The sequence below is a fragment of the Musa acuminata genome, chromosome BXJ1-1 (assembly GCF_036884655.1).
Source record: "Musa acuminata AAA Group cultivar baxijiao chromosome BXJ1-1, Cavendish_Baxijiao_AAA, whole genome shotgun sequence".
Lineage (NCBI taxonomy): Eukaryota > Viridiplantae > Streptophyta > Magnoliopsida > Zingiberales > Musaceae > Musa > Musa acuminata.
In genome coordinates this window covers 9,698,627-9,710,503 of record NC_088327.1, presented here as the reverse complement: position 1 = coordinate 9,710,503, position 11,877 = coordinate 9,698,627, and the positions used below count along the sequence as shown (strand labels likewise).

General features: G+C 38.4%; 1 protein-coding gene across 4 annotated transcripts; it reads right to left on the bottom strand.

Annotated features, from left to right (window-relative positions):
* Positions 1-908: 908 nt before the first annotated feature.
* On the bottom strand, positions 909-11,472 carry LOC135671840 (C2 and GRAM domain-containing protein At1g03370-like). Of its 4 annotated transcripts, none has more exons than XM_065180138.1 (9): positions 11,347-11,472; positions 8,205-9,476; positions 5,095-5,277; positions 4,651-4,934; positions 4,450-4,566; positions 3,063-3,325; positions 2,649-2,817; positions 2,267-2,539; positions 909-1,773 (listed from the first exon to the last, which is right to left on the bottom strand). In XM_065180138.1, the coding sequence occupies exons 2-9, from the start codon at positions 9,301-9,303 to the stop codon at positions 1,570-1,572; spliced, it is 2,592 nt and encodes an 863-aa protein (XP_065036210.1). In that variant the 5' UTR covers positions 9,304-9,476; positions 11,347-11,472; the 3' UTR covers positions 909-1,569. The 4 variants fall into 4 exon arrangements, with proteins under 4 accessions (XP_065036210.1, XP_065036194.1, XP_065036206.1 ...); XM_065180122.1 differs by lacking the exon at positions 11,347-11,472 and adding an exon at positions 10,341-11,340; XM_065180127.1 differs by lacking the exon at positions 11,347-11,472 and adding an exon at positions 10,341-11,340 and having other exon boundaries at positions 1,635-1,773; positions 2,188-2,539.
* Positions 11,473-11,877: the final 405 nt, after the last annotated feature.

Sequence of the window (11,877 nt, the reverse complement as noted above, 5' to 3'; positions counted from 1 at the left end):
TGGAGGAGAGGAATCGGCGTCTGCAGCTGCGACTCAAGGGGAGGCAGTTAGGGTTGCCGCTAGGAGGCAAGCGGCGGTGATTGAGCGGCGACGAGGCGGCTGGGAAAAGTGGTGGCTGAGCAGCAGCGGTGGCAGTGGTGGTCCGTCAGCCGGGAAGCAGCGGCGATAGTGATCGTTGACCGGAGAGCAGCGGCGACGGGTGGGCTAGCCGGAAGCAGGGGAAGCAGGGGTGGCTGTGGCTTCTTCTTTTCTCTCTCTCTTTTTTATGATGATAGCTACTTTGGTGGCTAGGCAGCAGCGGCGGCGAAGGATCGACACGTTCATGGCTATCGGCTTCACTCTTCGTCACACAAATTTCTTTCCACTCTCTCTCCCTAAGGTCTTATCGTCAAAGAAAAAATAGAAAAAGAAATTATCGTTTTAAGAGGATCGATCTCTTTGATCACTTCGAGGGATTGGTCTCGAGGGGATCGACCTCCTAAGGTTTGTCATAACAAACTAGAATAATATTTCAGTGATTGATTCATTAAAAGAAAAGATTATATCACTATTTATATAGTTCCACGATGACTTAGACTCTTAATAATAAATAAATATTAAATAAAACTCTATCTGACTTTAACTGAATCCAACAGACTCAATAAACAATTAGACTAAACTAACTCAATAAATATTTTCAAGGAATAAAAGAATAGTTGATCAAACGGTAATAGACAACTGAGAAGGACTTTATATATCTAATTTATGCACAATAACAGCTGAGTACTAAATGTTGACGTTTTCTTGTTTCCATCACATAATTTCTCACTTTCATCTTCAGCATAAACTAAACCTTGCTTAAAGAAAATTTCTCACTTAATTGCGTTTCAGAAAAAAAAAATCATGGTACATCATATAACACAGTAGTATCGGAGATATACATGGAATTCATTTACTCTGAACAATTTGTTACAAAATTAGGTCCATTAATCTACCAAGTGATTTTTGAAACATTAATGACACCTAAATTCATATACTCTAATGTGTAGCCGCAAGTTGGTTTTCGCAGGCAAAATCAGGTTTCTTTTGTTTCCTTCGGATATATATCGTTTAAACAACTGTTCTCTTAGCATCAACAATCAGCATGTGCCACAATTGTCTCAATTGATCACAGTTCCAGCTACAGTGCATCAAAGGATCAAACCAGAACTTCACTGGAATACTCATCCTCCATTTATCCTGTAAACATATCTTAGTGGCAGGTTTAATCTCGTAAGCATATCCGAGTTTCAAGACAGCAAGATTGATGTCATCTATGAGAGCGAGGAGACAACCGAAGATGATCCATGACACCCAATATATTCTAGAGTCCTTCCTGCTTTCAGTTTAATTCAAGTCCATTAGTCAAAACACCCGTGATCCTCTCACCGTTGCTAGAAAAGAAATGTAGCTGTCTTGGTTGTTTGCTGATCTAACTTCAAATACCTCCAAATTCAGCAGATAAATTAGCAGTGAACCATATTGAATATCAGATAAACATGCAGCCTTTTTGAAGTCTAATAGTATCAAAATTAATGGGCTCAGCTAATATCACAGAATCTGGTTCCCATCTTGTAGCTCTTTTTCGACTTGAGAAAATATCTCTTTGAGGCGAAGAGAAGTATCAGTAATTATGTTCTTTGTGATCTTCTTTCGGTGTTTAGTACTTTTCAGCCAAGCAATTCCCAGGGATGCTTGAACACTGCATCCCTTGGATACAGAGGGAAGATCCTCTATCCGGTATTTCAGTAGAAGCTGCAAAAACAAGAAAAAGAAAGGTCATATTTTCACTAAACTGAAACTATAATTAGTAAAGTTTTTTCACAAGACACTCATATAAGTGGTTATACTGCAAAACAAAAGACAATCAATAGTTATATCCTGCAACATATCATATTCCACTAAAAATTTTCAATGTGTCATCTTCTATTTCCAATTTCTATAGTATATTCTCCAAATATGCCACAGTGCACATGGTTTTCTTCTTCAACCTCTTCCTCTTTGAACACTCCTGAAATTATTGAGGTGCACAAGACTGGCTAATTTTTCAAATGGTGAAAGGCTGTTTAAAAGAAATCGCAAAGCTCACACAACAAAAGAAAAGCATACAGGATACAAATAGCAAAGTTGGAAAAGAAGTGTTTGCAATACGCATCCCAAACTACTCACAGATCAGTAAACTTCCGTATCAACTGCTAAACTTCAAAAATGCTAAGGATGAAAATGACAGGATCGCTGAGGCACATACACAGAAACAATCACCAAGTAGGAGGTCTTGGAGAGAGACAACCTCTTCTACAATCCATCCATTTCTATTAGGCAAGGGAAACTTTTGCTGAGTGCTGGTCACTTCCCCTTCAAAACGTGATAAATTACCATCGAATTTGTAACTGATTCGCCTCTGCCATACATCAAGTTTAACTGGTTGCCATTGTGTGGCTGAATAGTCAAGGCAACCAACTTTATGCATAATCTTCTGTTCCAATGGGCCTCCTTCAAATATATTCATTAAAAAACTAGCCTGATAAAGCATCAAACAGCATGGTATTCACTAAAAATATTTTTTTTTAATAGAAAACACGAATTTGCTCCAATTGGCAATGTCCGAGTTAAAAAAAAAAAAAACTCACAGCCATTGGAAGGCCATCAGCAAAGATCTCAAACGTTTTGACATCTTCAAATCCCAAGCATGATCCACTTTCTTCACTTTGAAAGTGTTTTGCTTCAGATTCTTCTTCAACAAGTTGCACCTTCTGCTCAGGACTCAAAGATCTTGCTTTCCACAATGCCATGGTTGTCCTGTCAGAAATGAGTTATTCCAGATGCAAGCTTTGATATGCCAATATAAAGTTGCAACTGAGGAGGACTATATAGATCTAGGAGTTGTGAGTGTACCTCCAAAACAAATGACATCAAATAAATAAACAAAAGAAGTCATAGCTGTTTGGGATTACATTAAAGAAAAATGTCCATTAAGATTCATTTGAGCAGTTAGTCTACAAGTTGTACCAATAGTATAAAACAAAGAAACTACTAACTAGTACCTGCTGGCTACATTGAATGAGACGAATGACTGAAAATGAAATTTTAATCTTCCATCCTGGTCTATTTCTTTTGCTCCATGCTTTGCATCCATACCTCTACCTTGCCATAGGACTATAATCATAGAAGGACTACCAACATTTGCCAGAGATGGCGGAATAACTTGGATATCATCAATGTCATCCCAGAGAAAGAAAAACTTGGTCTTGTGTCCAAATATATTCGTATAAAACCCGATAATTCTTGAAGAAAGGAAAAGCCGACCCTGCAAAAATCCTATGCATTTAGCTGCTCAAGCATCATTATTAAAACATTTAACAGAACTCTAAAATACACAACCATTGAATCTGAAGAAGCTAAGTAGCAGTTAGAAAAGAAGTACAACCTTTAGTGCAATGGACTGCAAACTTGATAGCTGGATTACATATATCATTGCAATGTGAAGACCGATTTATCTCAATACCCAACATGCTGACAAAAATATTGAGATAGGCTCACTTTTATTGGACATGTCAACAATTAAAATGAACCTTTTACTCAAAATGGATACGACACTTGGACACAATAGTAAAGTGAATGGTTCTCATTTTATTTACCCATTAAAAAAGAAAGAATGTTCATGTTATTTTTGATGTAATTTCCAACTTATATAGTTGATTAATATGTTCTCCTTATGTCTATCCATTCCTCTTGTTTTTCATTTTAATATATGGATGGGGCTTAAAGAACAAGTAAAGGTGCATTTACATTTATATTTCCATTCCATTCCATTCAGCTTCACCTCCTATATAGCTTAGTGTCCTAAACACGATCCATCACTGGCAGCTTAAACTACTCATAGTTCTTCATAGCACATAGAAGATTCCACTTGTAAAATACATATTGGCTACTCATAATAATACTTCAGGATTAATGGAAGATTCCATTTCTACTGTACATATACTAGCTGCTCAAATTGAGCTGGTTCCCATGGATCCAGGACTGCTGCTAGCCCAGTCTGGGCCTACAATTCCAGAACATCCAATTCAATGACTCCATTTGGACAGAAAAGGATCCCAAATTCTGATGTCGCTTTAGATTTGGTTCCTGATCTTCTGAACCTTGCATATGTCACACAAGCGAATAGGCTAGTATTATATATACAGAAGAGTTAAAAATTAGAGACTGAGAAGCAACACACCTTAGTGATTTGTGTTAGCAATTATATAAATGTATCCATGGTGGGTCCAACCAACAAGTTTTCCATAAATTATATTATGGATACATTCTGAAATACATAACCATCAAAAACTTTGAGATCAATAAAGTTCCATAATAGTAAATTGACACAGAGTGTACCAGTGCTAATTTATTAGCTAGATCAAGTAACATAAGGAAAACATAAAGTACCTGTAAAGGCATCTTGCGTTTCAGGTGACAGGAAAAGTCATTAATGAGAAATTCTTCTTGTGGGAGACCAAAGAGCTTCTGGAATGCAGAATTTGTTTGAGGTGACCGCAGATTTATCTACATATTTAACCATCCGATACCTAAGCCAGAAGACATGAAGAATCACAAGAACAGTGTCATCATACTGTATGTGTTTTTTACCTTCTTGCCGACCTCTTTCTCCATTTTTGTTAGATAATCTGTGACAACACCGTTGCCCCTTGAATTGCTCAAAAAAATCCTCAAACGCAACTTAGACTGACATGCTTGAGCAAATTTTCCTTGAAGAGGAATCCAGATATCAGCTAGTTTTGATAAATTAGATTTCACAAAGTTGACTTCTCCATGACCAAGAGATATAGCCTCATCCAATGGTCCATCAAAATCATAAACCGCCACCTCCATTCTAGATGGAGGATCATCCATGGCATCGAATTCATATATCTCTGCAGATCCAACAAAGTACGAACAATTATAGGAAGTCCACTGTATCAAGATCTATATACCAACATGAAAAGTCAGTAACAGAAATGTATATGCTTCTTTCCAAATCACTGCAATTATCCAAATAAACAAAGTGAAAGAAGTGGTATTTCACCAAATTACCATTCCATACTGGATTTGCTGCTTGGAACTTAATTGTGCTTGTCTTTGTTTTTCCATTGCATGTAAAGACAACATAGGGATCAGAGAACCCACATGAATATGCACCTCCTATATTGCTTCCCTCAATCAATGCAACAGTTAGCAACCAACCATCTCCTTGTGCTTTAACCCCATGATCACTACCTGTGCAGAAAATGCAGCTATTTAATCAAGCAACTGAAGAAGAAAAACATGGTTCCTTTAGCAGGAGAAAAAATAGATAAAGAAACCAAGATTCTGAAAGTCTCATCAGTGGAAGTTAAAAAGTTCACAGATGAGAGAACTACACTTTGAATTTGCAGTAGGTGGCAAACTCAACTACTAGCCATGTTTGGATGGTGGACACTACCTTGTGTTACAGCCTTAATATTCTTAAAAAACTTAGTTTATCTATTGCTTTATGCAGATTGTGGCAAAGTTGTACAAGAGAACTTACTTTAAAGTGAATCTGCAAGAAATCCTATTTTATATCTAATGCTGCAGGTATATTACAAGCAATGACTCCATGCTGGTCAGCATGGGTTGGTATGTCCCATGCCAAAAAGGTTTCTGCATGTGCTCTTCTGATCCATACAAACATATACCTAAGCCAAGTCTTAACATACTATCAGCAAGCTCTCATACTACAAGACAACAATCCTTAATTTTTAGCAAAGTTATATTGTTGGAAAAAAACTTAATTTATAACCTTCCTGGGCAATTATAATAAAATACTACCCATTCTCCAACTGATAAATTATTAGATATTTGAGATGACAATTAACCGACCACTAGTTTGCTTTTCATTTCTTTCCTCTCAATATACTCTCAAGCAAGGTTCGCCGTACCGTACCGTACCGACATTTCGACCCGGGCTCGGTACCGGTACGGTACGGTATACCGCTCGGTACACCCAGGTGTACCGAGCACTGTAGCAGTGCTACAGTGCTACAGTGCTCGGTACGGGCAGACCGGTACAGGGCGGTCCGCGTACCGCTAGCCTATCGGACCGGTACGTACCGCCCGTACCGGGCGGTACGGTCCGGTACGGCAAACCTTGCTCTCAAGTTCGACTTCATATCAGAGAAACAGCAAAAAAAAATCCAGGCATTACACACAAATCGAGAATGTTAACCCTACCATATCTCAATGCATGGAAACAGTTAGATTATAGAAATAACATATAAATCTGATCATGTATTAAGATCTGGTTAAAAATAAATAATACATTGCGAAAAGATTTATATGCCAACCGTATTGTCCACTATGGTCCATGTAGCTATAGGGCATAGATCAAACCATTTTGTCCGATCCAGTTGAAACAAGTAATTCATTTTTTTAATCTTTTTAATCCTGGATGAAAACAGTTGTCAGCAACTGTTGATAGCCTCCCATTTTCCCATCTCTTTTCTCTGGCTTGCAGCCTCCACTGCTGATGTTGTCACCTTCTCCTCATTGTTGTTACATCTTGTTTGTTTCACTCTTCTCCTTCTCCTCCTCCTCCGGTTCCTCCACACCACCACCACCACCACCACCTCCTCCTCCTCCTCCTCCTCTTCTTTTGGCCAGGCCCACCTCAGTTGGCACAGGGAATACAGAAACATGGTATGCCCCATCTGGGGATCGGTACAGTTTCCAGATCAAAATATTAAACCTTGCATTATGAAAGCAAAAAGGGTGGTTAACCGAATATTACCATTCCTCGGAAAATTTTGATAATTCCCAAAACCTCATTAGTATCTCCATTGCATCTTCCCAATCATCTAGTTTCCACCATTGCTCTTGATCCATCTATGCTTAAATTCACACCCTAGGTGCTGCATGACCCGTCACCTGCTTGCTACTCCAACCTGCCTCTCTAGTAGCCCCACCACCATTGATCACACCATCTCCACCATCGCACATTCATGATCACTTATTACTCAGCCTCTAACAGCTTGCTCCATGGCAGAAGATATAGAGAGATGAGAAGATCCCCCGATCAGCACCACCGGAGACACGAGAATATCAAAGGGAAAGGGAAAGACGAGGACATTCTCATAAATGCTCTTGCCCATCGATATGACTAAAAGAGCATGCGGCTTGTCATCGAACTTCACAATCAACTTAGATAATGAACAGAAGCTGTGGAAATATGTCACCTGTTCCTCCTGTAGGGATCTAAGTCGTGAGATTAGTCGGGACATAACATCCGCTAATGACTGAATGTTGGTGATAGCTTGACATATCTCCGCCATCCAGGTAAAATAATAATAATAATGCTTTTCATTTTTGTTACACATACAGAATAATATGTCCAAGTATTTTTATGGCCAGGCACATGGAATTAATTCTGATCAATATTGTAATAATGCTCTTTATAGATACAGTCTAACTGAACTACCAAAACTTGTATTTTAGCAAACAAAGACAAAAGAAATCATGGTTATGGAAAATGGAATCACTGTATCTAACCTAAGATAACAATTATGTAAAATTTGCAGTTACACTATGGCAAAGGGAGAATCTGATAATTTCAGAAAATTCATATTCTTATATTGCTGGATCCCTGAAAATGGGAGGTATGATTAATCTAATAACTTCTATATTTTGCTACAGAATCAACTTGAATGTCCATCTTCAGAACCTACGTGTCATTCATATGCCAGGGAATTTGCTAATAATCTTTAGGCTCAGCAACAGGAAGTTATACTTATGGCCTTAATTTCAATCTAATTCTTGATCTGTTAACAATTTTCTTCTATTACTGGATCCCTGAACATAGGAGGCACGATAAATCTAATAACTTATATATTTTGCTACAGCATCTACTTGAAAGTCCATCTTCAGAACCTACGTGTCATTCATATACCAGGGAATTTGCTAATAATCTTTAGGCTCAGCAGCAACAGGAAGGTATACTTAAGGCCTTAATTTCAATCTAATTCTTGATCTGTTAGCAATATTCTAGCACAAGCATAGATCAGAAACTCAACATATATAATGTTTGTTTTGATCATTCTTCACAGAAGCTCCTCAATCAAGCATTTAAGAGACAAAAAATAAAAATAAAAATCATTCCTGAAAAAAATGTGATGGATTACAGGTCATACCATTGTGTTTTCTGGCACGCAAAAAACGTCCTATTACTTCTAGAACATATTGCCCTTGAAGCGTCAAAACTGCAGACACTAGAAGTTCTGTGAAGGAGTCAGGCAAATCAAGTCCAACAAACTCAAGCCCCTGAACCGTGCCAGGTTTGGCTATTAGGATGTGAGCACAGACATATAATCCTACAAAGAGAGAGAGTAGAACTGTAAAATTACGGAGGAACTGGAATGCCAAGCCCAAACTAGACTCCCGTTTTATCTCTGGTAGAACCAAGTTTTTCTCTATGCTGCAAGAAGAGTCATCCAAAGCAACTGGTTTAACATGCTTGGAAAGAATGTCAGCAAACTGGGCAAAACTCTCTGTAAGACCTTGCTTTGCTCCACTTTCAATCATGCCTTTCATCATTGTACTTTGAAGAAAGTTTAAACGCCATGATATAATCAAATGTGATGATTGATTAGCTGATGGCAGCTGAGGCCCAGGCTTTATCAAATAGAGGATCTCTGTCTTAAAATAGCTACCACAAGGAACATCAGGAATGCTTACGCTTGCTAAAACTGCAAACTGTTTTCCATCTGCATTCAGATATGTCTGCTCCTCTGTAGCTCTCACAGACTTGATCAGTTTAGTTGCAGCTTTTGTGTAAGTCAGCACTCTCTTTAAACTACTTTCACCATTAAGAAGCCTCCACGGTTCCCTTTGCAGATCTGTAGTTCCTTGAAGCTCTGCAAAAGATTTCCTAACATTTGAATCTGGTGAAAAAAGAAGGGAGTTCAGATCACCTGGTGCAATAGCGTAAGATTGATCAAGTAATATTCCACCAGGTAGATGCCCAGGCATATCAGACCCGAGACATTTTGAAGCCATAGTTTCCAGTAGTTCCTCGAATTTGTTCTCACATGGTACATTGTCAGCTGAGTCAGCACATACATCCGCTTTCGTAGATGTCCCTTCTGACTGTTCTAAGGAATCAAGGTCCCTATTTTCAGCTAAAGGAACAGATTCTGCATTCTTCCCACGGAACATCTGAGACAATAGTTCAACAAAAGATGTTGTGTTTGACTTATTTTCCTTGGTAGCTCTAGTTTCTTCAAGATCCATCAAAGAATTTGAATCAATTTTGCCACCAGAAGAAGTACACAAAGGCGCTTCCCTTATCGGTTGGGAGGTCTCCGAACTTGATGCAAGATCAGTAGAAGGTGCTTGTGAGACAATAGAAGAATCATCTAAGATAGTATTTCTTGGGGACAATTGTATGGTGAGACAAATTTCCCCTACAAGTGGGACAAATTAAATAATTAGTACCATTAAATATTGCATGCATATGCCTCCTGCGCTAAAAGAACTACGTCATGGTACAAATTTCTATCTGATCATAATGACATCGAGTGAAAATCATTATGTTTTGAGATGAGCCAGGAAAGCATAAATGACACCGTTTATACACTTAATCTTATCAATACAATGAAGATTAGAGAACTCCCAGACACTAACATCTGCATGTGTCGGGTTATCCTTCCCCTGTTCTATTATTTTTCTTCTAACAAAACAACCAAAGCTGGAGCATGTGCTGCTGAACTTGCTAAAACTAAATCTAATTTACCGATTGAAACTGTAAATGGAGATCATTTTTTAATTGTTGATCTACAATTGTTTCATTTTAAATGCAAGATAAACAGATAATAGTTACTTGATTAATATATGCATATGTTTGACTAAACATGTGCAATAACAACTAGTACAGTTATAGGTATTCAGTAAAGAAAGAACATTTGTATCTGGAATTCACAAAAACCATTTCATGATCCATTTTCACTATATATCATTTACAACTTTGGTCGCCTAATATTTGCCTCTTTTCATTCATCTACGATATAGAGACTTGACACGGTTACAAGCTATCAAGAACATCTGAGCATTTTAAGAAACTAAATTCATACAACTAAACGAGTGAAAAAGAACTAATATCCAGGGCCCCACATGTTGGAACCTGAACCAGGAACCAGAGAATCCATATGTAAGCCAAGAAAGGGAGGAGAGACATGATCAGGAGAGGGAAAGCTGGAGCTAACTAAACTGAAATAATTCCAGCTAGAGAATAACATCCATAGAACAGAGAAGGATAATCGGCATATTACCCCTTTTTTTGTTCTTCGACTTCTTATTCTTGGGTTGCAGCTGGTACCAGGCCGTCCCCAGGGATAGGTTTTCAGCGTCCAAGACCTTCAACAATGACACCTTCACCTTCCCCAAGAAATCATTATTAAAGTACTTATCTTCGTTGAGAACTGAGACAGTAAGCTCTTCACTGAGTTCCCCGACAAGGAAGCTGAACTTTTCATCCCAAAAAGGGTTCAAGTTCTTTTTGATGACCTTAGTTTTCGACCTACGACCGCCAAGCTGCAATCTCACATAGGGATCACATGACCCATTCATATTCATTACAGGAAGACCACGGGCCTCAATGACGTGAACAAAAAGCTTCATTTTAAAGAATATGCAGGAAGGAATAACAATTCAACCCAACCACTAATCGATTACGTACAACAAATTGGATTCCAAGCATAAAGACGAATGGATAGAATAAACAAGATATAGCGACAGAAAGATCTCACATGAATAGAGGGGAGGGAAATCCAAATTTTTAGCAGTAGAATAAAAAAAAAGTAATTGGAATCTTAATGAGACGATCAAAATGAATGAATAAAATCAAAATGAAACAGTAATTGGGGGAATCTAGAACCCTAATTTTCCTGCCTTCGCATCCGATATCCGGGGAAAAAAAGACAAGGGGGCGAGAATAAAGCGGAACCACACAAGGCAGCGTCGAGTTGGAATTGGAATGAGAAATGTTTTTGGGAATCATGAGAAAGATGGGAACGAGGTGGCTCATCTACCGTCACCGTTTTACGCATCGAAATCTCGCTACGACTGAATTAATGTACACAAAAAAGGACCGTCTCGCATCGAAAACCCACGTGGAGTCCTCGAAGATCGACGCAAGGCATACACGAGAGAGAGAGAGAGAGAGAGAGAGAGAGAGAGCGACTTAGGAAATGGGAATTCCCCACCGCGCTCTTCGGATGCTTGTAGCAAATCTCGAAGCACAATCCCTAATTCAAGAATTCGGGCATGAATCCATACCTGTAACAGTCTATCTCGCCCCGGCTTCCCGCGAAGTCATCGCCGCCCTTTTGCATCCAATCAACCGACGGGGGAGGATTTCTTGCATCCAATAGGTGGAACAACGCGTGTCGTCCAATTAGTTCTTCCAGGGTTGAATCCGACTGACTACTTTTGACGCTGGCGTAACTGTAGACCGCTCGCTTTTTGCCCAATACATGTCAGACTTTGGTTGGTTGAGTTCGTTCGTACCACCCACGATCTAAAAGAATAAAAATATATTTCTCTAAAAAAATTATAACTAATTTTCTTATTTGTATATTATCGCTTTAAAGAAGTAGACAATATTAAAAGGTTCGTCTATAATGCAGTCTTTATATATTACTTATAAGAAAATACAAATTGGTTAAAGAATTATTTTATAAAATAAGCCGGCTCAACATATTATATGACATTATGTTACGTCTTAAAAGCATGACCCATATTTGAATCATATATTTATAGCGTTTGCGGTGTATCAAATCTCTTAATTATGCATCATAATAAGACGCA

Excerpts from the sequence above, each read along its gene's own strand:
- LOC135671840 (XM_065180122.1), bottom strand. The coding sequence starts at position 10,689 with ATGAAGCTTTTTGTTCACGTCATTGAGGCCCGTGGTCTTCCTGTAATG. Across the intron at positions 3,326-4,449 it reads AACGCAAGATGCCTTTACAG|GGTCGGCTTTTCCTTTCTTC; the intron begins GTACTTTATGTT and ends GGATTTTTGCAG. Across the intron at positions 2,818-3,062 it reads TCATTCAATGTAGCCAGCAG|GACAACCATGGCATTGTGGA; the intron begins GTACTAGTTAGT and ends CATTTCTGACAG.